We start from the raw sequence: 20,700 nt of genomic DNA on the forward strand, positions 1-20,700 counted from the left end.
GAGATTCTCTAACTGAAAGTCCCACATGTTTTAAGTTAAAGCTGTTGCTGAAGACTTTTAGTTGATTATGTTGACAGTTTCAGCTCTCTCATGTCATTTATGCTCAGATCACTAACAAGTCTTTGGTACATACATGTCATACAATTTCTCTTCCATATGAATTTATTGATGTGGACTGAAGAATAAAGGTAACTGAAGTATCTTCCATGTTGTTTACAGTATTTCTTCAAAATGTGAGTCCTTTGGCATGTTTAGATGCTACAACTACAGCTGAAGTCTCTTCCACATTCCTTACCTTCGTCATTCCTATCACCGTGTCATCTAAAGTCAGAATATGTTCTGAAGAAGTTTATAATTTTCTCTCCTGGGTGAATTTTCTGATGCTATTTAAGATTAGTACATTGACTGAAGGCTTTCCCACAGAAATGGCATTCATATGGCTTTTCTCCCGTGCTTGTTCTCTCATGTCATCTAAGGTCGGAAGACAGACTGAAGGCCTTCCCACAAAGAAGGCAAGCATGTGGTTTCTCTCCAGTGTGAATTATTTTGTTTCCTCTAAAGCCAGAGCTTTGACTAAAGGCTTTCCCACTTTTATCACATTCATAGCACTTTTTTCCAAGGTGAGTTCTCTCATGTCTTCGAAGTTTAAAGGATTGAATAAAGACTTTCCCACATTGATGACTTATATGGTCTCTGTCCCGTGTGAGTTTTCTCATGTCTTCTAAGGTGAAACACTGAGTGAAGGCTTTTCTACATAGATGACATGCATTTGGCCTCTCTCCAGTGTGAGTCATCTTGTGCCGTCTAAGGTGAAAACAATTATTATAGGCCTTTTCACATAGATTACACTTATATGATTTACGTTTAGTATGAATTTGTTTATGTGCTTTAGGGGACAAAAGATTACGAAGGGATTTTCCACACTGTTTGCTGACATAGGGTTTCTTTCCACTATGAGTTAACAAACACTGAGTTATTGTGGAACTGTGAGTGCAATCTTCTCCCAAATCATTACATTCAAAAGGATCCTCCAGAATGAGAGAGTTCTCCTTTGGGGCAAAGATTTAAAGCTCTTAATGGTTTACCCACATATATCTATACATTCATTTCACTACCTTTGAATCCTAGGCCAACCACTCAGTGGTAGACCCCAGTTGAAATCTTTCCAATGTTTCTTGTGTGAAAGGAAATTACATTTTGGGACCCCAAACTCATTTAACCAAAGGGAAAATCAAGCTGGGAACTGGGTCACACAAGCCTGCCTCCCCCTTCTGGTTCCTAAATAATATGGCTACAAGACGAAAAGCTACACGCCTCCCCCATATTTTGCCCATGAGGAAATTCCTCATGAGCTGTTAAAATTACACCATGGCAATGCAAACTGATAACTTGTCTTTACAGGTGCAGTCATCCCCAGTTCACCAGACACAAATGCATATATGATTGCTTCCCTGCCCCATTTTGCCTATGTTGTCTTACGTAAAATGCAGCTTTCCTGCATTATTCCTCTGCCTCATTTGTTTATGTCATCTTATGTAAAAAAATCCAGATTCACTGAGCCAGAAAAATGCATGAATGACTATTTTTTCTACCCACCTTTTACATGAAAATTGTGTACTTCTCAATATCACACCCTTTCCCCTTTAAATTTGGAGCCTTCAAAATCATCTTTGGAGAAAGGCATACACCTGTCCCCTGGGTGCATGTCCTTAACTTTGGCAAATAAATCTCCTAAAATGATTGAGACTTGTCTTGTCATTTTTCTAGATTGACATTTGCATACACATTATCTCCTGCAGACACAGATATGTTCTCTTCTGTAACATCTCAACTGCAGAGTTACTGCATAATTGTGATTATGTAAATATCTTTCAATGTCTGGGCATGAGCAATGTATATGCACTTGTTCTATTTTAGAGATCTCATGTTATGGTTTAGAACACAGGTCAATGTATTCACTAAATTCAAAGCATCCAATTTTTTTTTTTTTGCTTACAAAGCACTTAATGCCAGCCTAATTACACTCAGGTGATTGTGCTTCATTACTAACTTAACCCATTACCATGTCTTTAACTTAGATGACTGGTGTACACAGCTATAAAACTTACCATTGTCATACTGGTGGATGCATCTTTTCTGATGATAGGATGCATGGATATCGTGTGTGTTTTCTTAAGGGCACTTTCCCTGTCTGAAATAATTGAAAAATAAATTGTTACATTGGTATTATGGTAATAAAATTGTTTGAAAAGCCCCAAGGCCCATTTACTTTTTTTCAAAAATTGACACTTAGATGTGGCAAGTGTGTCAAATGAAGAAACTACTTGAATAGAAGAAATAGATTGTACAGTGTCAGCAATTAGAAAAGATTTTTAAAATTAAAATGTGAAAAGAGTTAAAATGGAGATGAGATATCAGACAGGTAAATAGAGGGATAGTCTTCACAGGGGTATCAGGAAAAGAGTCAGCATATGAAAGTTTAACCCCAGCCAAGTACATGAATTATCCTTTTCCCAAAAGTAAATAAAAGAAAAAAAAGAGGACACAAGAGTAGCATCTGACACATGAACAAAATGATAATAACATCTAAGGAATTCTGCTCCAGTAGCCTAACCTACATTTTAGAAATTATCACTCATTTAATAAAACCACTAATTAATATTCAACTGATATTATTCATTGACAAAGCACCTCCTCCTATTAGAGCAAAGGACCCTCTTGCTTACCTGGATTCTGGTCTTGAAGAAATTCTCTTCCTTCCCGCCACAGCTCTTTTCCTTGCTCCAGCTGCAAAATTATATGGGATATGCTTATCTGGTACCCTGTTAGTGGAAAGAATACATGTGTTTTGAGTTCACTGTCAATAAATTTGCATTATCACCAAGTGTAAGGCAGGCTATCAAGGAAGAATAAAAACAGTGAAGGTCAGCTCAGGCCACAAGACCTAGAACACAGAAAACTCCCCAGGATTTTTCTGACCCAACGTGAGACTAGAAAATAAATCCAAACCAAAGGTCCATCAGGAAAAGGAAATTCAAAACAGTCAGGACCTATGAATGCTGAGTCCATGCCTAAGTTCCAAGACACAATGCATAATACACAATCTTTTCAGAAAGAGAGTAATTAAATCTCTGCACAGTGTGTTTATTATTATTCTCACGCACAACAAACAAATCATTCATTTTACAAATGTAATTGGTGTTCTATATGGAAAAGGTATTGCTATTGTTTTCACTAATTGGTCTCAGCCTAGGCATAGACTAAAGCAAAAGAGTTATTTAGAAAATATTTAATGTAATACATTGAAAATATTCATCAAGTTCCCAGGTCTGTTATGAGTATTAGAGACTGAGTACCAAAGAAACCATGAAATCCTTGTCAAGACTACATTCTAATTGAGTGACAAACTAAATAAAATAAAATAAAAAGAAAGATATTTATTTCAGATAGATTTAGAGAGTTCAAACTTTTTTCAGATGAGATCTGTGAGAGAAGCAGAGAAGAGATTAGAGTGAGATGTGGGGAAGCCGTTCTAACACTTCTTGAATGAATGAGCGAATGTGTGTCTACATATGTACGTGAATGTTGAGGGACTCACTGAGGGACACCAGGTGACTGATATTTTCCAGCGTCACATCTCTGTACAGCTTTCTCTTGGATGTGTCCATCATGGCCCACTCTTCCTGGGTGAAGTCAATAGCTACATCTTCAAAAGTCACTTTCTTCTAAAACATCACAGACATTTTAGTTTAGACAGAGAAATCCCTTTCAATGTCCGGAAGGGGAAGGCTGAGATGACATAGCTAGGAGCTGGGTATGCAGAATAATCAGTGTTTTGGTTCCAGCCAGTTCATTCTCAGTGCTAAGCTGGTATCTGCCTTTCAGATTCACTCACAGAGATATGCCCACTCTGAATCCATTAAACTTTAAAGAAATATCACATGAGGTGTGGCATAATATAACCCAGATATTTTTCAGTAATGTGTTAATCACCTCTACATAACTGATTATAAAATTTTCACTTGAACATTCATAAATAAAATGAAATTTACTATGAATTTCAAGTAAATTACAGATTTGTCACAAGGCAAATAACCATGATTTACTACTTTTTAAACATGACTGTGATGAAATAAATTATTTCTCTAGATGAACCACAGGTTTCTCACCAATCAAATGGTTAAAAGACCTATGATGTGTTTTGAATAATCTAATGAACTAATAGAAAACGTGTTTCCTATCTAGCAAATATTTATTAAATATAAGTCATTGGTCCCTTACTCATTAAAAAGTTAGAAAGTAATGACCCAGACTTCAGCATTCTTCAGAACTGAACAAGCTTTATGCAGAATATAGGATTCAATTCATACATATAGTCTCTCTAATGTTATATAATTCAGGTGTTCATGACAAGGCTTAAAGACAGTCTAGCAGCACAAGACAAGACCGCTGAGGCTGCTATACTGAGGAAATCTTAGTCTGATGATTCCTGTGATATGAAGCCTCCTGTTCTCAACTTTCTCTCGGCAATCCAAACATCAGTTATCATTTTTTCCTCTTTTAAATTTACCTTGTCACTTCACTTGTTCAAAGATTAAAAAAGCCTCTTCATTGTTTTTTTTCTAACTAGCCCTTATAAAGCATTTCCACAGAACCCTAAATTGTACTCTATCTACTATATTCCTTCTTCTGAATATGCAACCATAATTAAATAATTATATTTCTTATATGTTACTTTCAGCTACCAGAAGGCAAAAAGCTTAATTACCAAAAGGTAAAATGAATGGGGATAAAAATAATAATGACTTCTTTAGTTGTCCTTTCACAAAGTTTTTAAAAGCTCAAACATATTTTATCAAACTCTTCTTTTCCCTCAACACTGCACAGCTCTTGCCCAAGTCCTATCATACTGGATTTATTGAACTCAGCTGCTAGAACATCAGACTCATTGTTGGGCTGTGATGTTCTGCTCTTACTCATCTCTATCACCTGCATTCATCACAATCCTAAGTCTATTTCAGCCAACAGTACAGTTAATGGGTCAATTATTTCCCTATGAGATTATAGGATGGATAGAAGAAAAAGAAATATATAAATGAAACCTTTCATATCTTTTTTTTTGTAAATAGCCTTAATAGGGGCTGGAATAAAGTAGTGTAATATTAGAAATTATATTGATAATTTAGGAGTCTTTGACACACGATACCCAACCTAGAGTCCTGAGAAAACTTAATTGGAGGCCAGATACCTGAAAGCCTCCTGATTGCATTTGGAACACCCAGGCTGGGTGGATTTTACATCATAAAAACAAAAACAAAAAAAAAAGAATAAAAATGAAACACCCATGCAAATTGGAGAAAACTGCCCGTTTGCCAGCAATATGGGTATAATTTCAGTAGAAAGAGGCATCCCCTACTCACTAGAGAATGCATTGTCAGGAACTCAGTTACTCTCTGTCTTCCTCGGATTTCCACTTGCAGACACTTTAGGCACTAAGAAAAGCTGAGGTTGGAGAAAGAATATGTGAGACACCAGTCTTGTGCACAATTTTCAGATCAACCTGTGATGAAAAGACAGACTTTCACTGAAGTGTGACACCACCTGCACCACAGCCTAATCAACAGACACAGACACGCAGAGGCCTCTCCTCTTTTCCTGTGGTCAAAATTAGGAAGCCTATGACTATGGTTGCTAACCAAGAAGGAACACAGATATCTTGTGAATGATAACATCAAAAGCACGGAGTTTTGTATGTTAATTGGCACAAGTCCAGATATTCAATTTCGTCGCTGATTTTAAAACACAGGGATCCCTGACTCCATCTACATGTGGAATATGATTTCCACCTATAGATAAACACTGGGGTTTCTCAGATTTTATTATCCTAGCTTTATGCCCTAGCAATGTTTCTCCAACACCCACCACAGCCTCCTGAAGCCTTACTCCACTTTTACTTTCACTCAACTCCGACTTTTGTATTTCCCCTTGGAACTTGGAAATAATCAAGTAAGAATCTGTTTTAGGGTCGAGTGCGGTGGCTCACGCCTGTAATCCCAGCACTTTGGGAGGCCAAGGCAGGTGGATCACCTGAGGTCAAGGGTTCGAGACTAGCCTGGCCAACATGGTGAACCCTCATCTCTACTAAAAATACAAAAATTAGCTGGGTGTGGTGGTGCTTGCCTGTAATCCCAGCTACTCAGGAGGCTGAAGCAGGAGAATCTCTTGAACCCGGGAGGCAGAGATTACAGTGAGCCGAGATCCCACCACTGCACTCCAGCGAGGGCGACAGAGCGAGACTCTGTCTCAAAAAAAAAATCTGTTTTAGGATGGGGATAATCAATTCAGGGATTTATTTCCCTTAGAGGGTCAACACTCCCATCCTGCTAATCTAGCCCTTAAAATCTCCTGCATCAGAAATTAGCAGGAGTACCCTAAATCATGGTGTTTCTTTCCTGTGTATACAGTCACAATCCTCTAGGATGCTCAGAAAATACAAAATGACTTAGGGGTGGGAGAAATTTAGCAGCTCAATCTGATATTTTACTAACGTGGTATCTAAAATTCTTGCAATCATGGTTTATATTAGCCTTTGTTAGTTGCAATATCTCTGATTATCATGATACATATTTGCTGAGAAATACTGATGTCCATGTATATATTCATACATAGATATGTAGGTATATAGGTGCATATGTTTATATGAATGTATGTGTTTGAGACAGGGGGAAACAAGCATGTATTATTTCCCTGCTAAAAATATAAAAATAATTAAATATATTTTATGTACAAACGATAGTTATGTGTCATAAACAAAAAATTTACTGACACATTTGTACATGAAGTACAGGAAAAATAAAAAGGGTAACTTTGTATTAATTGTGACATTGTGCTTACAGATGTACATATATTTCCTTATTTAACCCTCATAATACCCCTGCTGATTACAGTTTATTTACCAATTTAATAAAGGATCAACAGTTTGAAAAATATGACAAAATTACAAAATTAGAAAATGACTCAGCAATACTTTTAATTATATTCTGCCTGTCGCTGCCTTTTCTTGCTTTTTGACAAAATTACTCCCCTAACCAAGGTTCTCTATGATTCTGGGGACTCCAGCATTTAGACCCCAGTTCCCAAACATCATTGTGTCTATTTTTACTGCCACATTTAATGCACATTTACAGACTTCAACAAGCACTTTTCATTATCAAATTTTTTTCTTATTCCTTGGACTATTTTCTACATCTGTTCATCAAGATTCCAGTAACATATGACTCCATCTGCCTGTCCCTTCCATGAATGTACCTGACAGTACATGTATTATGTAGTCTATAATTCAAGCAGAACAGATATTCCCTCAAAAAAATAAGATATTAGAGAAGGCCTACAAAGCTTCAGTGAAACCAGCTGTAACCCTTAATATGATTACCATGTAAACTCTTCCTCGAATATCAAAATAAGATTTGGGCTTTAGAGAATATTTGTGTGTAATTATAACCCAAACATGAATGAAAAGTCATTTAACTGGTCATATACAGACTGTGCCAGAGACAAAAAAGGACAAATATTATAAGAAAGTTAAAGCATACTTATTTCGTAAAGGACTCTTGTGTGGAATCTATAAAAACTATTTCAAGATGTAGAGATTCAATATATTTTAAAACACATACATACACAAGCAATCTTTAGGAGAAACTTTTAAAAACTTATGTTATGGGTCTAAAATTTTCTTTAATTCATGGAAAAAAATGTATTGACAAACTTTTCACCAGAGCAGGAATAACAACTTATGTATTTGGTGACTTCAAGATGAGAGCCTGCACAGCTTAGTATCTCCCTCCAGATGTCTCTCTCTCTCTCTCTCTCTCCCTTATTTTTTTTTTTTTTTTTTTTTTTTGGCGGAGTTTCACTCTTGTTGCCCAGGCTGGAGTGCAGTGGCGTGATCTCGGCTCACCGCAACCTCCACCTCCCGGGTTCAAGCAATTCTCCAGCCTCAGCCTCCTGAGTAGCTGGGATGACAGGCATGCGCCATCGTGCTCGGCTAATTTTGTATTTTTAGTCGAGACGGGGTTTCTCCATTTTGGTCGAGCTGGTCTAAAACTCCTGACCTCAGGTGATCCTCCAGCCTCCGCCTCTCAGAGTGTTGGGATTACAGGCGTGAGCCACCGTGCCCGGCCCAGATCTCTTAAAAAGTCATGAGGAAGGAGCCATTCTGCATCCTCAATATTACCTTAATATTTTAAGGTCATCCGTAAAAATTAAGAGGCCGACTTGTGACTTCCTAGCCCTTTCACGGCTATTTAGACACACCTTAGTGAAGTATTAGGAATGCATTATTAGGTCTCAAGTTCCTGGACAACAAAACCATGTTCTCCAAAAGATCTTCAGTAAAAATAGCTGATGTCTATATTCTTTTGCCTGTCCTTTCCCTTCCTTTAATTCAGAACTGCAGTCTCGAAAAGTGCTATTATTTAGTAGATTCTCTCAATTCTCAACACCAGTGCTACACAACGTTGAAGGACATCTTAGGTGCTAGGGAAACAGCAGCTGACATTCTAGCAATGAACAAATAGAAATGCAAAGATCACCACAGAGTAAAAGATAATAAATTTTTTTTAAGTATGAAACCAAAACGAATATATACCAGATTACACTATAAATGGAAAATCCTATTATCTTGACAGGATTGCAAGCCTCTCATGCCTTCCAACATCCAATATATTCAAAGCAGTTCAGGAATGGTGAAAGTGGAATGGAATAAAATTATTCTAAGGTTTTATGTGTGAAAGCACCATGCCCTGAAACAAAATATTTATTTTTAAAGTGCATAATGAACACTGCATACAAAGTTTGTGTAACAGGAGAGAGGAAAAATCTCACATTTTAAAAAAAGGAATATGCAACATATTTACATAAAATAAAATAAAATAAAATTAAAAAAAAAATAGAAGACAGAATCTAACATCTGAAAATCAAGGGAGAAATCTATTTTAAATAAACTTGGCACAATTTTTAAGGTAAGTTATGAAAAATAATAATACCTGAATATAGTACATAAAAGTACCAACACAATAAAGCTAAAACAATATCCATGGAAAAATTATTTGCTGTACATTATTTTAAAAAACTAATCTAAGTACTTACCTTAATAAGGTAAATGAATGAAATTTAAAAATTGCTTGAGAAAATCTGTGAAAGGAAATGAATATAGAGAAGCAGAATATAATTTAACTATAAACCACACAAATATAATTTAAAAATAAGTGGTAGCCAACATGCCTAACACGATTTTCTGTGATGAAAGAAATTCTCTATATCTGCAATGTCCAATGCAGTAACCACCACACATATGTAGTTACAGAATTTCTAGTTTGGCCACGACTTTGGCTATTACTACTATGGATATGCCATTTAGTTATTTAATTATAATTAACTTACAGTTTATAGTCACATGTGACTAGTAGTTACTATATTGGCCAGTGCAGATCTAGAATCTTGTAGGAGGCAGTTAAAATAATGAGATATGGTAAAAACAGAAATGGAAAAGGCACACAAATAGTGAACACAGAATATGAGAATGTGATGTAACAATTCACACAATAAAATTTAATAATGAGATGCTGCCTTGATGGGACAAATGTCTAATGATATACAAGGCTTGTCTTGTTACAGGTAGAAGAGCATGAGCAGGGCAGGAGAGGGCTCTTCCCCTACCCACTAGAAATGTCAGGTGACGGCCTGTCAGTTATCACATTGCCTCTCTAAAAATGATAATTAGGCAGCACCAGAGAGAGGCCATTTCCTGATGGTCTACACCTGTTAACATCAAAAATGTGAATTAAATGCAGAACCCAGGAAGAAGCAACTTCTTGGGTATGCATGTTAAGAGACAAAAATGGCAAAGCATAATCTTGCGGGGGCACACTCCACCGGAAAAGGAAAGAAAGCTTCAGATGGACATGGATATAACTCCCTAAACACACCGTGCATGCTCAATTTCAAAGGGTAAGGAAAGCACTGCGCATGCCGGAAACTCTCCCTAAAGGAAGAATCATGGGAAAGAGGCAAAACCATCGCAGGATCAAGGTTAAAGCTTCTTCTCTTTTCTTTCTTGGATCTTCAGGCATCTGCTCAGGTCTCTTCCAAGAGAATTTTCCTCTCTTTCCTGTTCTAAAGCCTTTTTAAATAAACTTCCACTCCTGTTCTGAAACTTACCGCTCAGTCTCTTTTTCCACTGTATGCCCTTCAGTCGAATTCTTTCTTCTGAGGAGGCAAGAAATGAAGTTGCTTATGGACCTATGCAGATATGCTGCCAGTAACTGGAATCTCTTCTACTTGTAATAGTATCATTGTAAGGGAATGAGGCCAGTTCACATCTCAGTGCTTAGAGAACTCACCAGAAATAAAAAGTTGGAGGATGCAGTGAACTTAACTACCTTCTAAGGCAAGTCCCACAAGCAAGCAGCAAGACTCTCTTTCCCCAAGGTCTTAAACTCTTCAGATGCTCCTTCTCTGGGAAAATGCATCCTCTGATTGGCTTCCCCTTATATATGAAAAAAATAATTAATAAACCTAATCACCACTACATTCCAAGAGACATGCCCTGATTGCACAGACACTGAATCAAATCAAAAACTTCATTCTGGAGACACTCCCTGTTCAATTTGATTGGATTTTTGAGACTACTACTAAAAACCCTCACATAAAGTTGGAAACCAAAGAGCTAAGGCTATTATGAAGGAAAAATATGAACATTAATTCCTTTTTTTATTCATAAGTACTTCTGAGTGTATTATATGTACTAGAAAGCATTCACAGTCAAGGGATACAGCAAGAAACCAGACAAACTAGAGTCTTATGGAGACTATATTCTAAAATCCTTTGGAGGTAAACTGGACTTGAAAACAAATGGAAGGTGAATAGATATAAAAAGTTTCAATGTTCATGATGATGTAAAAATATAAAATATATTGCAGAAATGAAGTCAGGAAGTGTTATAGGGGTCATGTAGTACTTGTAAGACCACTGGTATTGTCTGAAATTCAAGCAGGCTGCAGAAATTTGGGTAACTAAAAGGAAAGGAGATGCTAATAGAAGACAATGAAGACAGGGCCTCAAAGACATTTCAGAGACCTTGGCAGGTGGAAGCCCCTCCCCTCAAAGGCCTGGAGGCCTAGGAGGGAAGAATGGTTTTGTGGGCTGGGCTCAGCACAAGCGCAGGACAGTGCTCACAGCATTCTAGGTCTCAGCCACTCCAGCTCCAGCCATGGCTAAAAGGGCCCCAGACATAGTTTGGGACACTGCTTTAGAGGGTGCAAGCCATAAGCCTTGGCAATTTCCATGAGGTATTAAACCTGCAGGTGCACAAAGTACAGGAGTACACTGCTGATAAAGATATGCCTGAGACTGGGCAATTTACAAAAGAAAGAGGTTTAATTGGACTTACAGTTCCACATGGCTGGGGGGAGGCAGAAGGCAAAAGGCGTGTCTTACATCACAGCAGGCAAGTGAGAGAATGACAGCCAAGCAAAACTGGTTTCCCCTTATCAAACCATCAGAACTCGTGAGACTTATTCACTACCACGAGAACAGCATGGGAGGAACTGCCCCCATGATTCAGTTATCGCCACTGGGTCCCCCCACAACATGTGGGAATTATGGGAGTACAATTTGAGGTGAGATTTGGGTGGGGACACAGAGACAAACCATATCAGAAGCCTTCACCTGGATTTCTAAAGATGTATGGAAAAGCCTGTATGTCCAGTAGAAGTCTGCTGGGTGGAGACTTCATGGCGAATGTCTACTACAGCAGTGCAGATGCAAAATGTGGGGTTGGAGCCCCCACAGAGTCCACACTGGGGCACTGCCTAGTGGAGCTCTGAGAAGACAGCCACCATCCTCCAGACCCTAGAATTGTAGATCCACTGACAGCTTGCACCCTGAGCCTGGAAAAGCTGCAGGCACTCAACACTGGCCCTTGACAGCAGCCACGGGGACTGACCCTTGTATCCAAAAGAAAACAAATTGTTCTACCATAAAGACGTGTGCACTCATATATTTATTATAGCATTATTTGCAATAGCAAAGACATGGAATCAACCTAGATGCCCATCAATGTTAGAGTGGATAGAGAAAATACAGTATATGTACACCATGGAATACTATGCAACCATAAAAAAATTACGTCCTTCGCACCAACATGGATGCAGCTGGAGGCCATTATTCTAAAATAATGCAGGAAGAGAAAACCAAATACCGTATGTTCTTAGTTATAAGTGAGAAAAAAACATTGGTTGCACATGGATGTAAAGATCGGAACAACAGACACTGGGGACTACTAGAGGGGGAAGGGAAGGTGGGGAAAAAGGCCTGAAAAACTATCTATTGGGTATTATGTTTTCTATCTGTGTTACAAGATCATTCATACTCCAAGCCTCAGCATCACACAATGTGCCAATATAAAAACCTGCACATGCATACCCTGAATCTAAAATAAAAGTTGAATGTTTTTTTTAAATGGACAAAGATCTGGCTAACATGGTGAAACCCTGTCTCCACTAAAAAAAAAAAAAAAAAATTACAAAAAATTAGCTGAGCATGGCGGCGGGTGCCTGTAGTCCCAGCTACTTGGGAGGCTGAGGCAGGAGAATGGCGTGAACCTGGGAGGTGGAGCTTGTAGTGAGCCGAGATCATGCCACTGCACTCCAGCCTGGGTGACAGAGTGAGACTCCATCTCAAAAAAAAAAAAAAAAAAAAAAAATGGGCAAAGATCTGAATAGACATTTCCCTGAAGAACAGATACAAATGGCCAACAAGTATATGAAAAAATTCTTACCATCTCTAATCATCAGGGGAATGCAAATAAAACCCACCGTGAAATATCAACTGATACCTCTTAGAATAGCTATTATCAGAAATATGTATAACAAGTATTAGTGAGGATGCGGAGAAAAGATAACCCTTGTATACTTGTGGTGGAAATACAAATTACTATGTCCATTTCAGATAATAGTATGAAGGTTTCTCAAAAATTTTTAAAATAAAACTACCTGCTGATGAGGCTGTTGAGATATAAGAACACTTTTACACTGTTGGTGGGAATGTAAATTAGTTCAAATATTGTCAAAAACAGTATGGTGATTCCTCAAAGACCTACAACCAGAAATACCACTTGACCCAGCAATCCCATTACTGGGTATATACCCAAAGTAATATAAATAGTTCTATTATAAAGATACATGCACACATATGTTCATTGCAGCACTATTCACAATAGCAAAGACATGGAATCAACCCAAATGTCCATCAGTGACAGACTGGATAAAGAAAATGTGGTACATACACACCATGGAATACTATGCAGCCATAAAAAGGAATGAGATCATGTTCTTTGCAGGAACATGAATGGAGCTGGAAGCCATTATCCTCAGCAAACTAACCCAGGAACAGAAAACCAAACACTGCACATTCTCACTTACAAGTGGGAGCAGAACGGTGAGAACACATGGATATTAGGAGGGGAACAACACACACTGGGGTCTGTTGGGAGGCAGGTGGAGGGAGACTATCTGGATAAATGGCTAATACATATATGCAATGGAATATTATTCAGTGTTACATAATAATGAAACCCTGTCATTTGTGACAACATGGATGGACTTGGAGGGCATTACGTTATATGAAATAGACGAACAACAGAATGACAATTACTATAGGATTTCACTTGTATTTGAAATCTAAAATAGACAAACTCACAAAAGCAGAGAGTAGAATGGTAGTTGCCAGGGGCTGTGGTGCTGGGGAAATGGGTAGATGTGTTTAGAGCACAAAGTTTCAGATATACCACATAAGTAAGTTGTGGAGGTCTCATTTACAGCATAGTGCTTACAGTTAAGAATACTGTATTGCATACTTAAAATTTGCTAAAAGGGTAGATTTTGTATTCTTACCAAAATTTCTTACCAAAAAAAAAATAATAATAATAAAGGGGGGGACTTAGGGAGGGGAAGGATGTGTTTATAATCTTGAGGTAGTGATGTGTCCATGGTGTATCCTTATCCCCAAGCTCACTGAGATGTACACCTTAAATATGTACAGCTTTTTAAATGTAATCATAGCTCAACAAAGTCGGTTAAAAAAAAAACAAGAGGGGGTTGGTTAAAATACTTAAAAGGAGGGGTAGATGTTCCCTTGTTTTTCTCTCTTGGCTTTTTTCCTTCCTGCTGCCTGGAATTCAAAAATGATAGGTGGGGATTTAGCAGCCAAACTAGAGCCTCTTCTAAAGTATAGCAGAACAGAGAGCTGGAAGGGGCCTGCGTCCCTAATGAATTTGGCAAGTATCTGTACTAGCCATGGTAGGTAGAACTATAGATTTAAGTGAGGGAGAAACAAACTTCTGCCTTCTTTAAGCCACTTTGTTCAGACATTAATTTTATATATAGAGAGAGAACATATGCTCCTTTATGAGTAGGAAAAACGTTTATGTCATATGGTCCATGATGGGTGTTCAGCAATGTAGGATGAGACTGATTATGATGACAATGGTGACAAATAGCATGAAATAATACGCAATTAAAAAAAGGTGGCCTAATAGTTGTGTATGGTTACTTTATTTAAAGATTCTGCTGCTAATATCATTCAATGTATTTGTATGCTGGTGGGAGTTTTATTCGATGTAGACTAAGAAAGGTTACATTATTTAATGAAAAATACTTGACCAATTTTTTTAAAAAAATTAAAATATCATGAGATGGAACTAAGCATCTGTATTGCAAAGTAACTCTCCCAGTTGATTTTCTGCATAGTAATGATTGAGAATCCCCTGATCTAGATCCAATAGATCTCGATCTTTATAGGTGCTATCAAGGAAGCACCTAAGGAAGACAATTTTCCTGACTATATCCATACCTCCAGTTAGTAATAGATCTAGAGATCTAGAACCCAAATCCAGACCTCCTGCCTCCATGTGCGGTGGTCTTTCGCTGTTGTTTTGTTCCACTTGGTGAAGAGGATTTGAGAATAAATAGCCACATGATTCAACTCCCTCCTCAGTTCTGAGTAATATAGCCTAGTCCTAGCAAGAAAGAAGCTCATATAGTCGTGGATGAGGCAAATATACATTCATTAATCTAACATACAAGGCAGTAAGTACTGTAACATAAACAAAGCACTTTGGACTTTCAGACCAGGAGCAAGTGGGGTGATTAATTCTTAACAGGGCTAGTAAAGTCTGGGAAGTGTTCACTAACACAATGTCTGGTCATTAATGAAACCAACTGGTTTCTCAAAACAGTCTAATTTATTGTAACAATATAAATGGTTGTTCGTTCATAAACTTTCATTTTTTGCCAAAATGTTTGTAGCTTATGTCCCCATTTAAAAAGGTTTTCCGGCCAAAACTGTGCACCCACATCATTCTAATGACCTGGCTGTCCAATAAAAAAAGGACTCTCAGTCTTCCCATAAAAGCAATGTTGCATGCATAGAACACCTCTATCTATGAATATCCCTAATGAGGTACAGAAAGACTCTTGTTATCCAAACAGAGACATTCCACTGGTGCTAGACAGCCACAGATGGAAGTTTTCTCTGCCTCCTGGAAATGAAGACAAACTTTTTTCTTTCTTCAGCTGTGAGGATTGCTGTCCTCCTCTTCGCCATTTTCTTCTTTATGAGCCAAGTTCTACCAGGTAACAAAATAAACTTGGTAAGAGTAGAGTGCCTAACACCTTACAGGGATTCAATACTCAAAGAGAAATCACCATCACCTATGACCAGAAAAGGGGGTCTCATAGGAAATCTGGAAGACTCATTGGCTGAGAGGCCTGCGGCCATCTAATTCATTAATTCTCCATAGCAACTCAGTTAAATGAAGTCAATGGTGTTTCAAGTCTTTGAAACCCTCTTATTCCATCTCCAAATTAGGCAAGTTTACTAGCAGTTACTAGACATCAAAAATTAAAAATCAGACATTATTCTACTAAATCTTGGTCTCCAAAGCTCCTCTAGTTTCTTTCAGCAACAGTTAGTTATCCTAAGAACTGGCATAAGAGATATGCCAAAGCTGTGGTAGGCTCAGACAGAAGGGATTGGTGGAAGAAGTCTTTTTGAAAATATTATTATAATCTAAGAAATCTTTAACCTATTGCTCCCCAATACTGTTGGTCCCTGGGGCTTGACGTTTCCCCTTAAGGCTCCATCTCCATCCCTGGCTCTCCCTCTTCCTTCTCAGCATCTAGTCTTGTAATGTAGAATTTAAACACAGGAACCAGGGATGACCTACTGCATTCAGCATGCGAACATTAATCACAGGTATAAGGCCCCTTGCACAGGCATGCTTTGGAGAAGTGTGTATAGGAATTCTTGGATTTGCCCAAGGTGGTTACCAGACACCCAAAGTAGATTCGAAAACTTTCTGGAACTCCTGAACATGTGTATTCAAGGATGAATAAGCAACTTATTGCCTCTATTTTTGCTGTTTTATAGAGAAAAAAATTAAGGCCCTGGAAACTGAAGCGCTTTTCCCAACAGTGGGGTAAATGTCAGAGTCAATGCTTTGTTTTAATATCCTGGCTTTCCCTATACATCCCACCCTAGAGTTCTGTTGTGCTGTTCCTTTGTATGACTTTCTAAAGCCTGAAAAAAGTGATACCATATCCAATTATATTAACTCGGTAGCACACAACATCGGGGACTGACATAAGATTATTATCCTTGTGGTATTACTGAAGTCCTGTCTCACTAGTACTTATTAAATAGTCACCCTGGCTAAATACATGGCTTTGATTTTTTTTAATCAGTTAAAAATATTTTAAAATATGTGTCTTACGTATATAACCCCAGAAAATCAATGCTTTTAATCAAGGTTTAAAAATTCCAAATTTGGATAAACAAATTTGTTTTCTTTTGTTTTCATTGTCACTCAATCAAAATAGAAGCAACTAATTGGATAGAACAGCACAGGCAGAAGCATTACTCACAGTCAAAAATGGGATGCAACAAGACTGGAGAAGAAAACACAGGATGGTGCTAAAGAATGCAGCCTAATGAAAGGTGGCACCTCCTCTGGATGTCCTTAGGTAGACATTGAAGAAGAACTACCAACTTTTTGTAGAAGGCTAGAGAAGAGAGGAGGACACAGAGAGAGGGCAAGAGTGGAAAATAGAATGAGGCTCAGAATACCAAGCCTTAGTGCTGTCCCTATCATCTGCCTCACTCGATCACTGGGTAATCTTCGGCAAGTTTCTTCCTTTCCATCAGCTTATTTCCTCATCTTTAAGGTAAGTGACTAGACGAGACAGCCTATATTCATTGTAACTCTAGCTTTTGTTCCTAGAGCAAATGGCTGGAAAAGACATAGTGTCCACAATATGCAATACACAAGGTTTACAAGCAAAGAACAAATGAAAACGGAAGATTTTTAAAATCCCTAATGTTACTTGAATTCTTACAAATGAACAATGGTACATCATAATTTTAAAAAGTCTTTTGAAATTTCAATTTTTAAAAATAATTTCAACCTTTATTTTAGATTCAGGGAGCGCATGTGCAGATTTGTTACATGGGTACATTGTGTGATATTGAGGTTTGGGGTATGAATAACTCTGTCATGTAAGTAGGGTGTACCCAAAGGGTAGCTTTTCAGACTTTATTCCCTCTCCCTCCCCTCCTGGTAAGACCCAATCTCTCTTGTTCCCATTTTTATGTCCATGTGCACTCATTGCTCGGCCCCCCCTTACAACTGAGAATATGTGGTATTTGGCTTCCTGTTCCTGAGCTAATTTGCTTAGAATAAAGTCCTCCAGCTGCATCCATGTTGCTGAAAAGGACACAATTTTGTTCTTTTTATGGCCACATAGTATTCCGTGATATATATGTACTACATTTTCTTTATTCAATCCACTGTTGATGAACACCTAGTTTGATTCCATACCTTTGCTACTGTGAATACCACTGTGATGAACATACAGATTTAGGTCTTTTTACAAGACTGATTTATTTTCCTTTGGATATACACCCAGTAGTGTGATTACTGGGTCAAATTGTTGTTCTGTATTAAGTTTCTTGAAAAGTGGTTTGAAAATATAATGCTCAATAGAATCAGGTATAGTAAAATAGTACACATGATTCAAAGACCTGTGAACTGAGAGTAACAACAGATGTCCGCACAAACATATTGCAAGTTAGAAAATAGCTGTATTTTCATCAATTATTCCCCAATCATTTACTGAATAGCTATTATAAGCCAAGACTTTAATCAGATTCTGGAATATACATACAGAGGAGAAGAAGATATGATTCCTGTCCTCAAGAAATTCATTATCAAGAATTGAGGTCAGATGGGAAAACATCACCCGTAGTAGAATGCAAGAAGTACTACCACAGAGGGATGTTCAAGAGTGATTTATCACATATCACAAGACAGGTCAGTGGTTCTTCCTCTACACTATACTAATCTCTTATGACTCTTCCAGCTGCAAAGGGCCAATTTTAGCACAAGGCCAGTGGGCTTGGGTACTACTATATGTAGTAGCTGACTACTTACAGATAAAAGGAAGAGATGGAAAGCTCAGGGATCAAAAAAGTCAGATTTCTGCTTGTTTCTACCAAGTGGTCAACATTGACAATTACCATTGTCTTCAGAAAAGCATGACCTTTATTTCCCAATTTGCATTATAGATATAAATATGATGTCGCATATATTTGGTCTTCACATCAATCCACTAACCGCTTTGTGATCATTGAAAAGTTAAATGGAATCTAATACATTTGGATTTCAGTTCAATTAAAGAGGCATTTATTGAATGTTTATTAAAATTGCTGTACTGATTGAAAGCTATTCTAGAATTGGCTTTTGTGTTCCAGAATAGAAAAAAAAAAAAGTGCTGGTTTTTATACCTCTCTTGTTGCCAAGAAGTTATCATGGAAAAGGTGCTCTGTGTTACATACAAAGACTGCTCAGCACTAAAACACTTTTCAAACTAAATACCTCAGTGTGTGTGGCCTATCCCCAGAGCAGTGATATCTTAGGACATAAATGAAATACTATTCAATGTTTTCAACAAGTATAGTTTTTCAGCCTTTAAGAAGACCTTGAATGTTTCACTCTTAATATATGCAATGGTTTCTAGAGAAAAATTGCAACCTCAAAGACCAGTGCCAGAGATATAAGTAGTGAGTGAAGTCTCAGGGTGTAAAAAGTACTGGCACAGATATATTTGTGTATTAAACACATAGGAATATTGGTCCCTTCCACAGGAAAAATATCCTCCCTAACAATTAAAGTATATTATCTTTTAGGTCTATATTTCAGTTCTACTTTTGAAAGATACATCTATTATAATCTATCATATAGAGTGTGTGTGTGTATAGGAATAAAAACAGATGAGCCAAAAGAGATTTTCCTCTCTTTCACTCCAGGAAAATCCATAGTATGAGACATTATATTTTTTTAAAAGGCTGAAATCTCCCATCAGTGTTAGAAGATAATAAGGTGAAATAAACTGAAACTTGCATGCTCTAGAACTTGTAAAGGGGAGCGGGCTACTCACCTCCAGCCTTTTGTCATGTAGGTGCACCCAATAGTCTCAGATTTTTCAAGAACACCAAAAAATCCAAATTTTTGTGTGACAGCAGATTTTTAAGTGTTTAAGAAATCAAATCACACACACACACACACACACACAAACACACACACACACACACACAAATCCACACAAGGTTATTTTCAGGCACTGCCCCCTATGTCCATGTAATTCAATACAAAGTAAAGAAAGACTGATGAATGGTTACAATAACCCTCTTCTGCATGTGGCCAGGGGCAAATTCAAGGAGATCTGTGAACGTCCAGATGGCTCCTGTAGGGACTTTTGCCTCGAAACAGAAATCCATGTTGGGAGATGTTTAAATAGCCGACCCTGCTGCCTGCCTCTGGGGCATCAACCAAGAATTGAGAGCACTACACCCAAAAAGGACTGAAGCCTGTTGTTTTCTGGAGGTTTTATGTTTTCTTTTTTCTCTCTCCCTCTCCCTGTCTCCCTGTCTCCCTTTCCCTCTCTCCATTTTTCTCACAGGGATTTTTATTGAATCCTCAAAAAAGAATAAACCAAACCAACCAGCACAAAACCTCTTTTAAAAGTTTATATTACTGGCTGGGTGCGGTGACTTATGCCTGTAATCCTAGCACTTTTGGGGGCCAAGGTGGGTGGATCATGAGGTCAGGAGATCAAGACCATTCTGGCCAACATGGTGAAACCCTGTCTCTTTTAAAAATACAAAAATTTAGCCAGGCATGGTGGTGGTCACCCGTAATCCCAGCTACTAAGGAGGCTGAAGCAGGAGAATCGCTTGAACCCATGAGGTGGAGGCTGCAGTGAGCCGAGATCCCGACACTGCACTCCAGCCTGGGTAAGAGAGCAAGACACTGTCTCAAAAAAAAAAAAAAAAAAAAAGAAAGAAGTTTATATTACATGTTATGACTTCAATACTGTTTGGTTTCCAGTATCCTTCTATCCCATCTAGATGAGCTCTTAGTTGAAAATGACCTACAGGAGGGTGGGGGAACTTTCAACCATACCTATTGATTTGTCTAGCACTGTAAACCTTCACCCTGCATGTGGGAAGACAACCCCCTTTTTTACTGGGAAAATGCTCCATCCTATTCCATGCAGCCTTGCAGGGGTCTGTCTCTCCCTGATA

General features: G+C 38.0%; 1 protein-coding gene and 1 pseudogene across 1 annotated transcript; one reads left to right on the top strand and one right to left on the bottom strand.

The window, feature by feature from the left end:
• Positions 1–467: 467 nt before the first annotated feature.
• On the bottom strand, positions 468–5,645 carry LOC129397677 (zinc finger protein 705A-like; annotated as a pseudogene).
• An 8,856-nt stretch (positions 5,646–14,501) lies between these two features.
• Positions 14,502–19,980, top strand: LOC129397672 (beta-defensin 108B). Its single transcript, XM_055112126.1, has 3 exons — positions 14,502–14,517; positions 15,633–15,690; positions 19,815–19,980. The coding sequence occupies exons 1-3, from the start codon at positions 14,502–14,504 to the stop codon at positions 19,978–19,980; spliced, it is 240 nt and encodes a 79-aa protein (XP_054968101.1).
• Positions 19,981–20,700: the final 720 nt, after the last annotated feature.

Source organism: Pan paniscus, chromosome 3, assembly GCF_029289425.2.
Source record: "Pan paniscus chromosome 3, NHGRI_mPanPan1-v2.0_pri, whole genome shotgun sequence".
NCBI classification, from domain to species: domain Eukaryota; kingdom Metazoa; phylum Chordata; class Mammalia; order Primates; family Hominidae; genus Pan; species Pan paniscus.